Raw genomic sequence first — 17,381 nt, forward strand, 5'->3', positions numbered from 1 at the left:
ACTTCGTTATTTTTTACGTTTGTAAGAAATTTCAAATTGTCTATCTAATCTTTAGAACCCAATATATCGATCTCATCAGAAATCAACTCATTTTCTGCACTTTTTTCCTGGAAACACACATTTTATTGATTTCATTGCTGACTTAGATACATAGTCATAAATGAGCCGATGAGATGAATATCAAAATTTACCACTGTTGTAAAAATCCCGACTAGGTCCCGATTAATCTCCGATTAATCCCTAGGCGCTACTCGACCGATTAGAGGGCGCCTAGAGATTAATCCCTGCATACATAATGAGTGAAACATTATAAAACGATAAAATTTTAACATTTTGAAGAAGTTTTATCTCAATGGAAACTATTCGAGGCATGATTAGTGTTGTATTAATAATATTAACCTATTTTGTTATCATATTAGTGGTATTTACGAACTTTAATATGATATTAGTCATATTTAATTTTTTAAAATTCAACAAATTAGCAATTAGTGGTACCCGATTAATCCCCCGATTAATCTCCGCCTAGTAGATTAATCCATTGACCCCAGTCCACCGAGTAGCTAACGTCAAACGTTTTTTACAACCTTGAAATTTACAGTAAATGTAGCATTATATAACTCATCGTATCCATCTTATCAACTAATTTAATGAATAGATGTCCAAGTCAGCAATGAAACTGATAAAATGTATGTTACATGGAGAAAAGAGTCAAATCATCACTAAATTTTAGTTTGGGACTTATTCGTAAATTAGGGTAAAATAATGAGACTTTAATAAAAATAGGTAAGTAATGAAACCGGTAAACCGAGAATGATGGTCAAATCGTCATTTTAACCGGTAATTCATGTTTTTTTGTTAACAAATTTTATTTTGAGATTTTTTCGTAAATTAAGATAAAATATTAGAATTTTTCTGAAGATTTTTCATATCTTTAATAGTTATTGTAGTTGTAAGATCTTTATTAGCATTTTGGTAAATATTTTCTTGTAGATTAAAATATTTTCCGACATTAATTTTTTTTCCACTTTACAGTGTTGATGTTAGATATATATTCCAAACTTTAATACATATAATTAAATACTTTCTAAATAGAAATTTATAACGTAATTAATCTACAAGATGTTTATATCTATTATGAAATCTACATTTTAATGGTTAGAAGATTAAAAAGCTTGCCTTAAAGGTATATTATCTCCATTACGTTTTTTCTGAAGATGAATAATAATATGATTACATGTATAAGAAGGATATATTATTCCACGTATTTATTTAATATATTACTTCTTAATATAATCAAATAGTAAAACATTAATGTTATAATTAATTTTTCATACATTTATATTATATGTTATTATTATTATATATACAAAATTAAATTTCCATAAATTTTCTGAATGCGAACTGAAATATCCAAATTAAATAAGCACGAGCGTATACAAGCGAAGTGTTGTATGGAGTAAGCCATGACATACCCACCGCTTCACCAGTTGTATCTGAGTATCTCTCACTTAATTTACGCATGCGTTACTTATGACATATTCTCGTAATCTCATTTCCCCAACTGCCCACCACTCTCTTTTTCAGAAATTGTCAATTTCACCCTTCTCTTTCTCAATCCAGCTTATAAATACACAAACACAATTATATGACTCAAGTCACAACCATATCTCAAACGATCATTATCAACAAAATGGACCTTCAATTTTCATTTTGCTTTGTCTTCTTCACCTTCACCGCCGTTTTCTTCCTCTTCTCTTTCTCACTTTATATCCTCCGCCTTAATCGCTGCTGCAACTGCGACGTCTGCACCGCCTTCATCACACGGAGTTGGGCGGCTGAGTTTGTGAATCTTTCAGACTGGTACACCCATCTCCTCCGTAAATCGCCCACAGGCACCATCCACCTGCATGTACTCAACAATATCATTACAGCGAACCCTGATAACGTTGAGTACATGCTCAAGACAAACTTCGATAACTACCCAAAAGGAAAAGCTTTCTCAGCCATCCTCGGAGATCTTCTAGGCCGAGGTATTTTCAATGTCGACGGAAAGTGCTGGAGGTTTCAGAGAAAAATGGCGAGTTTGGAACTTGGGAGTGTGTCTATTAGATCACACGCTTTGAATGTTGTGGTAGATGAGATTGAATCTCGGCTTATTCCATTCTTTTCATCGGTTGCTGAGAACAAAGACGGCGCCGTTTTGGACTTGCAAGATGTATTCAGAAGGTTTTCTTTTGACACTATATGTAAATTCTCATTCGGGTTAGACCCGGGTAGCTTAAAACCTTCACTACCCGTTTCAGAACTCGAGTCCGCCTTTGATTTGAGCTCTAAGCTTTGTGCTGAGAGAGGCATGGCGCCGTCGCCATTGATATGGAAGATCAAGAGACTTTTCAACATGGGGAGTGAGAAAAAGCTAAAAGAATCCATCAAGATCGTCAAAAGGATGGCGGATCAAGTAATCAAGACACGAAGAGAAACGGGTTTTTCTTCAAATAATGATTTGCTTTCAAGATTCATGGGTTCCATCAGTGACGGTGATTACCTCCGAGACATCGTCATCAGTTTCCTTCTGGCCGGAAGAGACACGGTGGCGTCCGCGTTGACCAGCTTCTTCTTGTTAATGTCACAAAACCCGAAAGTCGTGAAAAAGATCCGTGAGGAATCTGATCAGGTCATGGGTGAGACCCGTGATACATTAGCCAGCTTTAAAGATCTACAAAACTTGCATTACTTGCAAGCAGCGTTTCACGAAAGCATGAGGCTTTATCCACCTGTGCAATTCGATTCCAAATTCACTAAACAAAATGACGTGTTACCTGATGGGACTTTCGTGAGGAGAGGGAGTCGGGTCACATACCACCCTTATGCAATGGGTCGTATGGAGCGGGTATGGGGCCCCGATGCCTTGGAATTCAAGCCTGAAAGGTGGATCCGAAATGGGGAGTTTAAGCCAGAAAGTGCATATAAGTATCCGGTTTATCAAGGCGGGGTTAGGGTTTGTTTGGGGAGGGAGATGTCATTGGTCGAAATGAAAAGTGTTGCGTTGTGTTTGATTCGGAGGTTTGACGTGAGAGTGGTGAACCCTAGCCAGGCACTACGGTTTGCCCCGGGGCTTACTGCCACCGTGAGTGGTGGACTCCCGGCGGTGGTGCGGCCAATAGACCTGCAGCTAGCCTAGTTAACGAGACAATTGGCCAGTGGTGGCTTAATTTACAAGTATAGAAAACACATGCGCAATGAGTGCAACTGTAATCATGTTGAGATGTAGATAAACAACTGTTTCTTACTATACTAATCCTGAATCCTGATTAGTAAAATATTTAACTTATAATTCTTTTTGTTAACTTACCTATCGATCATATAGTGAACACACATCGAAAACTGTATAGATTCAAGCAAAATGTATATAAAAGTTAAATTAAATTAGAATAATTCTATAAGATTAAGGGAGGGGTCTGGTCCAAACCGCTTTCAGGCCTGAGAAAAAACAAAAATAAATCCCTCTTAAATAAAAAAATTATAATTAAAGAACTAAATCTAATAAAATTGAAAAATTATTTAAGAATAATGTACCGTGCAATTGAAACAAAGCCAATAACATCTTATTTCAATCTTCCAAACATCTTTTGGAAAATAATAATCTAGTACAACATATTTTTGGTTTGTCCCGTATTGGTCACCAAAATGTTTTTTTACTCGATAGGTCACTTAAGTTAACATTTACGTGTTAAATGGGGCTATATCCGTAAAAACTACCGGTTTTCAAGTTAATTCGCTTAGTTGGCACGATGGCATGGTAACAAATAGACCATTTGTCATATCCACGTGGAAAGAAAAAGTTAACTAAAAAAAATTGACCGGCCCCTCATTTATTTCTCAATCCCATTTTCTAGCACGATGTCTTATTTCTCAATCCCATCGTGGACATGAACCTTTAACCTCCTTTACCGGCCACCTCTCATGATATATCAACATCATCAACAACTATCAGACTATATTCCTCCACCGTGGGCACACAACGATAGTTGTCTTCAATCTCCGGCCACGGCTACAAACGTCACCATCACAGTACATGTGCAACAAAGAACCACCAGTGCACCGCTACCACACATATACACTCACCGTCAAATGTAATTCGTGGATTTGAAAATCGAAAAATTTAGATTGTTATCCCTTTTTCTCTTCCTCTCTCCTTTCTCATACTCTCTTATTTCTACGAAATCTAGCACCTCAGTCGTTGATTTTTTCGCTGTCGTTCATTTCTCCACTTCCCCAAACATTTATGGTTTTGTTTCCGATTGACAGAGTGGTTTTCTTCATCTGGTTTCAAGCTTCATCCAGTTTTTGATTCGTATTTTCTTCGATTTGGTTTATGATTGACGTAGATTTAGTTTCTGATTGTTTCTTTTTTATTCAGTTTGAGATTAACGGTGGCAAAGTAGTCTATAACGGTGGGTTTTTTCATGACAAAGACAGATTTTGATTAGGGTTTATTTCAAGATAAAGATGGATTTTAATTTGAAGACAAAGTAAGTGACGCTTTTTTTAGTTTCTGATTTAGGATTTTTATGAACTCGATCTTCAACTGTTTCTTCTTTTGTTTCAAAAGTTATTTATGAACTTCACAAAGCATAAGGCCAAGCAATAAGAAGAACCTTCCATTGGAGTTGCGGGAGGGAGAACAACAATAATAGAGTGGAGACGAAGATGAAAGCAAGCAACGAGTTTTTTTAGTTTATGATTTTGGGGTTTTTCTGAACTTAATCTTTAACTGTGTCTTCCTTTGTTTCAAAAGTTGTTGATGAACTTCACAAATCACGAGGGCAAGCAATAACAAGAATCTTCCACCAGAGTTGTAGGAGGGCGAGCAGCAAGAATAGAAGTAGAGACGAAGATGAAACAAGCAACATGGATATATGTTTTTCCATTTTTAAAGAGAGAAGTGGGATTTAGATAGGGAAAATTAGGTTTTTATGGTTGATGGTGGGGTGTAACACTCGGATCCTGGTATGTGATTAAAGTTAAAATTCATGCATTTTTATGAAGCAACTCGACAAGTTGGTAGCTCCAAACTCGTCGAGTAGAGACTAAAAGGGGTGTGGGGTTTAAGTCACCTACTCGACGAGTTGGGAGCCCCCGACTCGACGAGTAGGGCTGCCAGAGTGAAACCTTGATTTTTAGGGTTTGATACCCTATTTAAGGACCTTAACACCCCCTTGCAGCCTCTCTCATCGCCTCCCATAGGCAAGCAAACCCTAATTCGTGATATTGAGCTTTGTGAGTGTGTGAGTGAAAAATGAGTGATTCCTTGGTGTTTTCTTGAAGGAGGGGACGCTAGACGTGCTAAGTTGAAGGAAGGAGCTTTGTATCTAGAAGAAGAACTTCATTTCCAATTCATTTGAGGTATAAAGTCTATACCTTGTCCATTCATCTATTAGATCCCTTCATGGAGTAGTTTAGGGATATTTGGAGCATATTATGGAACCATTCATGGATGTAAGAATGTTTTAGGGTAATAACTTCAGATCCACAGTCTTGGAGGGACTCCATGGCATAGAGTTGCCAACTTTATGGACATGGGAGTCTCATGCATCATATGAACCACTTTTTAGGGATTTTTGAGCTAAATAACCCATGCATGAACGTAAAGTTTGTAAATTTACGTGTTATATCGACCCTAGGAAGCTAGATCTATGGTTTGGAGGCATTAAGCCCGATTAAAATCAACTGTATGGATGTGGGCTTTGAGGGACTCGACGAATCGTTCATACGACTCGGCGAGTTGGGTCATGGTTCCCTAACCTTTTCTGATACTAAGCAAACTCGTTGAGTCTAGAATATGACTCAGCGAGTTGGACGTGTTTATGGACTTGAAGATCAGAGAACTCGATGAGTTCAAGGATGAACTCAGCGAGTTAAGAACAAAAGGTCCCAACTGATATGAAGATGAACTCGACGAGTTCAAGGATGAACTCGGTGAGGTGTGAGTGAAGTGCCCCGATTTGTATGAAGGGGAACTCGACGAGTTCATGGAAGAACTCGACAAGTAGGATCAAGACCCCAGGGTTTTATGGACCCGGGAACTCGACGAGTTGATGGACCAACTTGGCGAGTTGAGTCAACCAGAATGTTGACTTGGACCAAAAGGTTGAATTTGACCAGAGTGTTGACCTTTGACTTGACCTTGACCATGGTTGACCCTTGGGGATTATGAAGTACAAATGGGTTCTAAAGGGTAGTCCCATCTAAGGGCTTGGGCCCAATTTGGAAAATTAGGCCATTGATGGGCTTTCATGGATTTTATAGTATGAACTTTGATGGGTCGAGGGTGAAACGATCATTTCACCCCAAGTAAGGATTAATGATCATGGTTTGAGACCCAATTGCTAATTGGATGATATTTTGGTATTGATAGTTCGAGGAGTTGCCAGGACAGCAGCTAAGGATTTCTTGCTATGGACTTCAGCAGTATGAGGTGAGTTACCTTTCAGTAGAAGTGGGTCTAAGGCACCAAGGTCGGCCCACTAGTAGGTGATTATAGTTGAGATGATTGTATTTGTGATAATTGTCTGGTATGCCACTATCTGTTATGCTTTATGTGCTAGTATGCTATGTGATTATGTGATAGTGGTAGATAGGGGACTAGTCCCCAGACCCGGTTGAAATATACCGGCAGGATAGGTCGGGCACCCAGATATGCCTGACAGTATGATATGCTATGTTATTATGTGGTACTAGTAGGGGGTGAAATAGTCCCCGTAGCCGGTTGAAATAACCGGAGGGTAGGCCGGACACACAGATATGCCTGGTAGGGTAGGTCGAGCACCCAGTTATGCTTGACAAGGGATAGGTTAGGCACCCCAGTATGCCTGACAAGGGTAGGTTGAGCACCCAGATATGCTCAGCAGGGTAGGCTGGGCACCTAGATATTCCTGGCAGTATGTTATTGTATGGTATGTGGTATGATGGGGGAACTCACTAAGCTTTGTTCTTACGGTTTACAGTTTTGGCTTCAGGTACTTCGTTTTCAAAGGAAAGGAGTCGGCTCGATCGCAGCGCATCACACTATGTTTTCCGCACATGAGATCTTTGGGATTACACTCTGATATTATTTTATGATAACATGCTTTGATTATTGACACTTTGTTTTTGACATGGGATGTTATTATGTATGTTTTCTTACACTGTTGGTTTTATATTAACTTAATTAAAATGAAATTTTTGGTCTTGAATTTTGGGATGTTACATGGAGGTGGGTGATTTATGGTGATAATGGGGGTGGGTGGTTGACGGTGATGATGGTGGATGGTGTGTGGTGGTGGTGTTGGTGGTAGAAGAGGCCCTTAAAAAATATATAGAAATCTAATTTAAAATGCTACATCACCAAAATAACCGGTTATTCCCGTATCATGTCACATAAGGGTGTATTGGACATGTAAATGTTAACTTAAGTGACTATTGTGCAAAAGAAAACACTTTGGTGGCAAATACAGGACAAACCAAAAAGTTGGTTGTGCTAAAGTGTCGTTTTCCTAAAATCTTTTCCATGCTTCTATCCCGTTCATTTTCAAGAACATGTCTCACCGCATTAGATAGAGTTTTAGATCTTGATCACACAAACTTACTAGCTTTTGTACCATGCAGTTGGGGATAAATCAAACTTCCAAACAACTTAAAAAACCTAATATTCAACATCATTACCTTTATTAGTAAAACAAAAACATAATCATACAACCAATTTTACATACCCGGATTGAGCCGCAACTTATTGTCCATAAAGTAGAATAAAGAATAACATCTATCAAACAAATTTTTTGATAGAAAACCAAATTCAAAAACTATGTACCAATTCACCCGTAAAAACCCATCCAAATTAATTTTTTTACCAATTGATCATGCACCAGAAATCAAGAAACACAACAAAAAGTAACTAAAAATAATTATAGATCTAAGACATAAAAGTTAAATTAAAATTACCTTAGGAAAGAATCCACCCATATCATATGTTTTGGTCGAAAATAACTTAAGTAATTTAGTAACCAAATTAGCAAGGGTGGTTTCATGTTTTAGGTAAAAAGTTAATTGGAAATTATTGAAGATCTTGAAATATGCTTATGATTTTGGATGTTCCCAATTGGGAATAAGATAGTAAAATTAAGATTTGCAAAAGTGATCGTGATTTTTTGACTTATTCAAAGGTGCAAACATACGTGTACTTGAAAATGGGATGAAAGTAGTATAAAGGTATTAATTCGTTGAAGAAAGTGATACATCCTAAGATATTCCAAAAAGGTCAAGATACTATAGAGTATCTTGAGTTTGTAATTGAGTAAATAAAGTATTATAGTTAAATAAACGTTTGTAAAAGGTTTGTATATATTTAATTCGTAAATGATAAAATATAATAAGTGTAAGAACAAACAGATATATGAGGAAAACCCTTAACCCTTTTGGATATTCGGCATAAAACATCGGGAGGTGACAATGTCACACTACCTTAGAACTTTAACTAAGTAGAAATCGAATTACAGGTGCTAGTTGATTTTGTAGTAAGTATTGTTATGCTTAAGAATGTCCAGAGAGAAGGTGAGAGTAAGAGTGTATGTGTATGTAGTTGTGTGATGGTCATCTAGTATTTATATAAAAGGATTACATAACTAACTTTCCTAGAATCTCAGGATATTCCTTGATTGTTGCTTGACTTTATTTTTAAGAGAAACTTCAACATTTATTCTTGTTTGACCATGGGCTATTTGACTTGAACTACATTAGTTTGGATAAATCTTTTTGTTTTGTAAAAAAATGATAAGCTAATTTCGTAACCAAATTAATAAGTGTGATGTGATGTTTGAGATAAAATGTTAATTTGTGATGTGCTTAAGATTTTAAAATATGTTGAAGATCTTGGTCGTGCCCAAGATCCTTGGAATAAAATAATAACGTTCAAAAGATTAATCGAAAATGTTGATTTAACTTGAAGTAAGAGTGTGTGTATTTTTTAGATCTAGGACAAAATAGTGTTCAAAACTATGAATATGATGAATAAAAGGATTTATATTGAGAATATCCAAAAGGGGTTCAATATACCTCATGGTATCTTAAGGTTTATGTGAAATTGTTATATGTATATAAACAAATGATTGAAACAAGGTGTGTGAATGTTGTGAGTAAAGAATTTACAATATATAAATTAAGTAAATGCAAGAACACAGAGATATACGAGGAAAACCCTTAATCCTTTAGGATCAACGACATAAAACCTCAAAAGGTGAAAATGTCACACTGCCTTAGAACTTTTTGTTGGATTAGGTGTCTAAGCCCATAACTATAATTGGTATGTACTTGAATTGATAGCAGCACAGTCCTTTTGGGTTGCCCTCAACCTAGCAACTGGACAAGGAAATTATGAAAGGAGAGATATTAATTTATAAGATTAATAAATTAATATATATATATATATATATATATATATATATATATATAAATGATTTATTAATATGTTAATGGATTAATATATTAATTAGAAATCATTATGTTTAATTAATTGTTAGCCAGAAATTAATCAGAATTGATTTTGGGGTTAAAAGAATTAATTATAAGGTGCAGGGACTAGTTTGCAATTATCTAATAGTTGGGTGGAAGGCTCTAGAACCCCCTTGGAAGAGGGTGGACGAAATCTTTAGGGGAAACCCTAATAATTTCGTCCATAGGGGCTTGGATAAGGCCCTTGGGTTTGCTTAGGCCCTAAGCAAAGGATAACTAGGGTTTCCCTTAAACCCTAGATCCCTTAGCTATATAAGGAGCCTCCTGGTTCATGTTTTTGGTCACTCTTTCTTTTGAAGAAACCCTAAGGCCGAGATTTTGCATACTCCCTCTCCCCTCTCTCTTCTACTTTCCTTCTTGCTAGTTGGGTGTGATTCCATTAGAGGCATTACACTTGTGGTGCTAAAGCTTCCAAGAAGATCAAGATCAAGATCAAGGGAATATCAATTGTTTGCTATAATAATTGAAAGGTATGTAAACCCTAAACCCTAGTTTGTTAATTTCGAAATTAGCCTCTCTCCTCTAGGGTTCTTGTTTTGCAATTCAAAGTTGTATGTTCAATAGTTAAAACATAGATCCAAAGTAGGTTGCATGTGAACTTAGGAATTATTTCTAGTTTATTTGTTTTACCTAAAACCCATCAGTGGTATCAGAGCCATTATTGTTTTAAATTGAATTGCTACAATTGTTGAATTGCAAATTAGGGTTTATAGATATTAAACCCTAAAGGCCAAATTTTCGATTTCTAGGGTTTTGGATCAAAGGGTTTTTTTCGAAAACCCTAGCCTCCAAAGAACCCTAATCGAAATTAGGGTTAGGGTTTTGAAAACCCTAGCCTCCTCCCTTGTAAATTTCGAAATATGCTAGAGGATAACTAGGGTTTCTTGTTTTGGATAATTGTTACTTAATTAGATTAATTGGATAATTATCCTTACCCTAATTTTCGAAATTTAGAGGGATAAGGATTAGGATTAAATTAATGGATTAATTTAATTAGATAATCCTTAGAAGATTTAATAATTTGATTAATAGTTAATTAAAAGATAAATATTAAATCTAGTTAATTGGTTTATTTAAATTTAAATTTAATAGCTTAAATTTCGAAATTTATAAACCCTTGAAGTTTTAAAATGTTTTAAAACACACCTTATATATATATTATAATTAAAAGTTTAATATTATATATGTATAAGAACATGGTCAGTCAAATCGCTAGTATGCCTCATTCACGAAGCTAATCTATAAGGGGGGTATAAGGAAACTGCCTATAAAATGGTAGTTGAATGGGTGTCCACTCTCACCCACCGCTTCCTTGATTAGTGGAGGGTCGTTAGCAGAACGGATTTGATAGGACAACTACTTCTCATTAAAAGTATAATGATATTAAAGAAAGTACTAGAACATTATTTTCAAAATCCCAACTCTAGTTACTTTAGGAAAAATGTGAAAAGTATGCTAATCCATGAAATTGCACATTATGCTTTATTGGTCGTTAGTGGAGCGTGTGTGGTTAACCAGCACACTAAAAGGCACCAATAAAGAGTAGTAATGGGTATCTCATAATTTTCATTTTGATGGACCGTGTGTGGTTTACCAGCACATCAATAGTTAATGATAAAGACAATGAGGTTACCAAGCACATTTGCATGGTTATTCACATCTTGTTTGTGATCCTCGGCATCCCAGTCACAAATAGAAGAGCATAATCTGAGATTAAAACATGCCATTGAATAGTTTCAATGTATCTCAAAAGAATTAGGAATTTCACTTCGTTTGTTTCGTCTAATGGTGGAATTGGTGAATCGTCATTCGCCTACCTTTATGAAATTTGCACTTGGATCTCGGCATCCCATTTCTGAGTTGTGAATCTTCATAGTTGGATCTTAACCTTGATATTATATCTTTGGGTTATTCTATTAAGGTATCTTGAAATCTAACTAAAACTTTCTTTCTTTTAAGATGTCTACTCCTGGAAACACTTCTACTTCATCCTCCTCCAACCAAAACTTCTCCTTGCTCAATATATGCTCCAAAGTCGTTATGGATGGCTCAAACTATAACGATTGGATGCGCAACATCAAGATGGCTCTTCGTTTCGAGAACAAAGAATATGTTCTTGAAAAGGAGCTCAAAGAGCTTGATGAGAACGAAGCTACTCCTGAAGATCTTGCTGCCTACAAGAAACATTACGATGATGCTACCAAAGTGGCATGCATCATGGTGGCAACTATGTCCCCAGAACTGCAGAGGTACTATGAGGACTACTGGCCTTTCGAGATGAACAAGGACCTTATGGAAAAGTACCATAAGCGAGCTCGTCAAGAAAAGTTCGAAGTAGTCAAGTCACTCATGGCTTGCAAGATGAAAGATGGGGAGTCGGTTGTGTCACATGTGCAAAGAATGCAACGCTACATAGAGCGTTTGGTCAAGCTCAATATTCACTTTGATGAGGAATTGGCCATTGACATGGTCTTGAACTCACTTCCTGAATGTTATGGTCAGTTTATTCTAACTTACCATTTGAACAATACTGAGCAGACCTTGGCCCAATTGCACAACTTGTTGCAGACAGCTGAGGCAGGGATGAAGGGTAAAAGTATACCCTCCACACCTACGAGTGCCCCTGTTTTGGCTATTGGACAGGGAAAGGGGAAAAAGAGGAAAGGTCCTCCCAAGCAAAACTGGAAGAGCAAGGCTCAAGCTGGGTCATCTAGTAATGGCCCAAAGGCTAAGCCCAATGGTTCCACTCCCCATGTTTCTGATCCAAAAGAGGCAGTTTGCTTTTACTGCAACCAAAAGGGGCATTGGAAGAGATCTTGCCCACAGTATCTGCAAGATATCAAGGATGGCAAAGTGAAGCCATCTTCGGCAGGTATTTACACTATTTCTGCTAATAACTCATTATCTTCTCGTTCATGGGTCCTTGATACAGGATGTGGTTTTCATATCTGTTCTGATTTGCAGGGTCTAAAGGAAAGTGAGGAGATAGAGCGAGGAAGGATAAACCTGATCATGGGAAACAGAAAGTCTTCACCAGTAACCAAGATCGGAGTTTATCAGCTTCTGCTTAGTAATGATGTTAGATTAGATTTAATAAATTGTTGCTATTCGTCTGAGATGACGAGAAACATTATTTCATTTCATGCATTGTTCAGACAAGGTTTTACATATTCTTTTAATGATTTGAATGGTTCAATTTCTGTTTATAAGAATGGTGTTTTTATGTTTGAAGCTTTGCCTTGTAATGGTGTGTATGAAACAGTGACTTGTGTTGATAGCCTAGGAAATAGTGTACTTAATATTGACTTGTCTAATAGTGTAGACAAGGCATGCTTGTGGCATTGTCGTCTTGGACACATTAACAAGAAACGCATAGCCCAACTCCAAAAGGATGGAGTGTTGGAATCATTTGACCTAAAGTCAGATGATATGTGTGAGTCTTGTCTTTTGGGAAAGATGACAAAATCACCATTCACAGGGTCTTGTGAAAGAGGTGAAGGTCTGTTGGATCTCATACACACAGATGTGTGTGGGCCCTTCAGATCAACTACAAGAGATGCTAATCGATTCTATGTGACTTTCACTGACGATTATAGCAGATATGGATATATCTACTTGATCAAGCATAAGTCAGAAACTTTTGAAAAGTTCAAAGAGTTTAAACATGAAGTCGAAAATCAATTGGGCAGAAAGATAAAGATACTTAGATCCGATAGAGGCGGGGAGTATCTTAGTATCGAGTTTAACGACTATCTGAAAGAATGTGGGATAGTCTCACAATTGACTCCTCCTAGGACACCACAGTTAAATGGTGTAGCTGAGAGGCGCAATCGAACCTTGTTAGACATGGTTCGTTCTATGATGAGTCGGGCTTCGCTTCCTATTCACTTCTGGGGGTATGCCTTAGAGACAGCCGCCCACATCCTCAATCTTGTCCCTACAAAGAAGGTTGCCAAAACACCTCACGAAATGTGGACAGGGAAAGTTCCCTCGTTAGCACATATTAAAGTCTGGGGTTGTGAAGCTTTCGTAAGACGAGAGACTCACGACAAGCTAGCAGCTAGAAGTGAGAAATGTGTTTTCATTGGTTACCCAAAGCAGTCTTTTGGATATTTGTTCTACAGGCCTAGTGAGAACGTGGTCTTTGTAGCACGAAGAGGAGTCTTTCTTGAAAGAGAGCTCATATTCAAAGAGGACAGTGGGAGCACTATTGACCTTGAAGAAATTCAAGAGTCAGCCAATGAAGGAACCTTAGATGACACTAGCACTCAACCAGAGGATACAGTTCCTGTTGAACCAATTGATAACTCATTACCTCTTAGAAGATCCACTAGGGTGAGTGTGCCACCTGAGTTGTATGGTTTTCATATTACTTCAGATGGTGACACATTCATAAGTGACAGAACACTGGTAAACTTAGATGAACCAGTCACTTATAAGGAAGCAATGGCAGGCCCAGAGGCTTCCAAGTGGAAAGAGGCAATGGACAGCGAGATTAAGTCCATGTATGACAACCAAGTTTGGAATTTGGTTGATAGTGCACCAGGTCGCAAGACAGTTGGGTGCAAATGGATCTTCAAGAAGAAGACAGACATGGATGGGAATGTGCATACATTCAAGGCTCGACTGGTTGCAAAAGGTTTTACTCAAACCCCAGGGGTTGACTATGATGAGACTTTTTCGCCAGTGGCTAAGATTAAATCTATTAGGATATTGCTCGCCATAGCTGCCTTTCATGATTATGAAATCTGGCAGATGGATGTCAAAACTGCTTTCCTTAATGGGAAGTTGGCTGAAGATGTTTACATGAGTCAGCCAGAGGGTTTTGTTGATGCAAAGTTTCCCAATAGAGTGTGCAAGCTTGAGAAATCCATTTATGGATTGAAACAAGCATCTCGCAGTTGGAATCTTTGCTTCCATGAGAAAGTCAAAGAGTTTGGTTTCTCTAGAAGTGAAGATGAGTTTTATGTGTATATCAAGGCTAGTGGGAGTATAGTAACTTTTCTGGTGTTATATGTCGATGACATATTATTCATTGGTAACGACGTTCCAACCTTGAAAGAGGTTAAGTCTTGGCTTGGAAAGTGTTTTGCAATGAAAGACCTTGGAGAAGCTGCCTATATTCTTGGGATTAGAATATTGAGAGATAGAAAGAAAAGACTAATTGGACTTAGTCAGAGCACATACTTGGATAAGGTACTAAAGAGGTTTAGTATGGAAAATTCCAAGAAGGGAGAGCTACCTATCCAGAGCAATACCAAATTGAGTAAGACTCAATGCCCGAGTACAGATGTTGAAATAGATGACATGAGTCGTGTACCTTATGCTTCCGCTGTCGGATCGATCATGTACGCTATGACATGTACTCGCCCTGATGTGGCATTTGCTTTGAGCATGGTCAGTCGCTATCAGGGAAACCCAGGTAGAGCTCATTGGATAGCAGTTAAGAATATACTCAAGTATTTGCGAAGGACAAAGGACTGGGTCCTTGTGCTTGGTGGCAGTGATACCTTGAGAGTAGATGGTTACAGTGATGCCAGCTTTCAGACGGATAGAGATAACTTCCGTTCTCAGTCGGGCTGGGTGTTTTTACTGAATGGAGGGGCAGTTACTTGGAAGAGTTTCAAGCAAAATACGGTGGCTGATTCTACTTGTGAATCAGAGTACATAGCAGCGAGTGAAGCGTCGAAAGAAGCAGCTTGGTTGAGGAACTTCATCGGAGATCTCGGAGTTGTTCCAACCATCCAGGAGCCTATGGAACTGTTCTGCGATAATGAAGGAGCGGTTGCCTTGACAAAGGAACCGAGAGATCATGGTAAGACCAGACATATCGACAGAAAGTACCATTTCATCAGACATAGAGTTGAAGAAGGCCATCTTATAGTAAAGAGGGTGTCATCTGAAGATAACCCAGCAGATCCCCTCACAAAGGGTCTGAGTAGGGCTAAGCATATTCAGCATGCTCGGAGCATAGGACTGAAAGATGATATTAGTTTTAGTAGTTAGATTAGGTTTTGAAACTTGTAACAAAGTAAATGTAATTGACCCTTGGTGATTAAATAATAAAGTATTATTTATAAGTTTGGCTACTACCTTTTGTCGATTGTTTATTATTGTGTTTCATTTTTGCATGTTTTACTTCCTGAATAATGAGATTATTCAAACTCCACAGTCGCTCGTACTCTTGGAAGTAAGTAGTGAATTAAGACTGTCATGAATTGGATTGCAGATTGTCTAAGGATAGACATGGCAATAGAATTGCTGCAATGATCATGAGTACTCAGAAATTGAGATTTGAGTATTGGATAAACCCTCGCTCAGAGTATTACTTCATGGAATTCATCACGAGTAATACTGAGACGATAATATCTTATAATCTTGAAACGAAGATATATGAGTTGTAATTTACAAGTCGGTTGTGCATTGGTGATACGAAAACGCATCAGTAACTTGGTGTTATAAAACGTATTGTCATGCATAATTTGATGAGTAAAAGATACAAGCATATGAGTCAATGTTTATTCGTTCCTTTTGCCCTAACAGGAAAAGCGATATATGTGGGCCCCTCGATGATTTGGTGTTGACTTATGTGCTGGGCCCAGCCATGACTAAATTGATGTGTTCGATTAGAAGTCCTACATCATCACAAATCAGGAATCGGGAAACATAGATTCTGGACAAACAGATTGATTACATTCCATGTCTTTTGTCTGGGGATATCAAGCAGAACGAAGGGTTATATGATCACTTATCTTAGGACACATAACTGACTGGGTCAGAGTTCGGCAGCAGCTTTTTGGAAGCTACAATTTGCTGATCAAATTTAGAAGGCATACTAGCAATTATAGTTACAGACTTATCCAAGTGGGAGACTGTTGGATTAGGTGTCTAAGCCCATAACTATAATTGGTATGTACTTGAATTGATAGCAGCACAGTCCTTTTGGGTTGCCCTCAACCTAGCAACTGGACAAGGAAATTATGAAAGGAGAGATATTAATTTATAAGATTAATAAATTAATATATATATATATATATATATATATATATATATATATATATATAAATGATTTATTAATATGTTAATGGATTAATATATTAATTAGAAATCATTATGTTTAATTAATTGTTAGCCAGAAATTAATCAGAATTGATTTTGGGGTTAAAAGAATTAATTATAAGGTGCAGGGACTAGTTTGCAATTATCTAATAGTTGAGTGGAAGGCTCTAGAACCCCCTTGGAAGAGGGTGGACGAAATCTTTAGGGGAAACCTTAATAATTTCGTCCATAGGGGCTTGGATAAGGCCCTTGGGTTTGCTTAGGCCCTAAGCAAAGGATAACTAGGGTTTCCCTTAAACCCTAGATCCCTTAGCTATATAAGGAGCCTCCTGGTTCATGTTTTTGGTCACTCTTTCTTTTGAAGAAACCCTAAGGCCGAGATTTTGCATACTCCCTCTCCCCTCTCTCTTCTACTTTCCTTCTTGCTAGTTGGGTGTGATTCCATTAGAGGCATTACACTTGTGGTGCTAAAGCTTCCAAGAAGATCAAGATCAAGATCAAGGGAATATCAATTGTTTGCTATAACAATTGAAAGGTATGTAAAGCCTAAACCCTAGTTTGTTAATTTCGAAATTAGCCTCTCTCCTCTAGGGTTCTTGTTTTGCAATTCAAAGTTGTATGTTCAATAGTTAAAACATAGATCCAAAGTAGGTTGCATGTGAACTTAGGAATTGTTTCTAGTTTATTTGTTTTACCTAAAACCCATCACTTTTATAGAGTAATAATGTGATACAAGTTCTAGCAGACCGTGATCTTTGTGTTAATGTGCACAAGAG

At 37.4% G+C, this 17,381-nt stretch overlaps 1 protein-coding gene across 1 annotated transcript; it reads left to right on the forward strand.

Moving 5' to 3' along the window:
• Positions 1–1,642: 1,642 nt before the first annotated feature.
• LOC145120914 (cytochrome P450 94C1-like) lies at positions 1,643–3,351 on the forward strand. The gene has a single exon (XM_079056703.1). The coding sequence runs from the start codon at positions 1,646–1,648 to the stop codon at positions 3,179–3,181; it is 1,536 nt and encodes a 511-aa protein (XP_078912829.1). The 5' UTR covers positions 1,643–1,645; the 3' UTR covers positions 3,182–3,351.
• The last annotated feature ends 14,030 nt before the right edge of the window (positions 3,352–17,381 follow it).

This window comes from Lactuca virosa, chromosome 6 (assembly GCF_052849685.1).
Source record: "Lactuca virosa cultivar CGN04683 chromosome 6, Lactuca_virosa_CGN04683_v6, whole genome shotgun sequence".
Lineage (NCBI taxonomy): Eukaryota > Viridiplantae > Streptophyta > Magnoliopsida > Asterales > Asteraceae > Lactuca > Lactuca virosa.

Coding starts and splice junctions, on each gene's coding strand:
- LOC145120914 (XM_079056703.1), top strand. CDS start 1,646: ATGACTCAAGTCACAACCATATCTCAAACGATCATTATCAACAAAATG.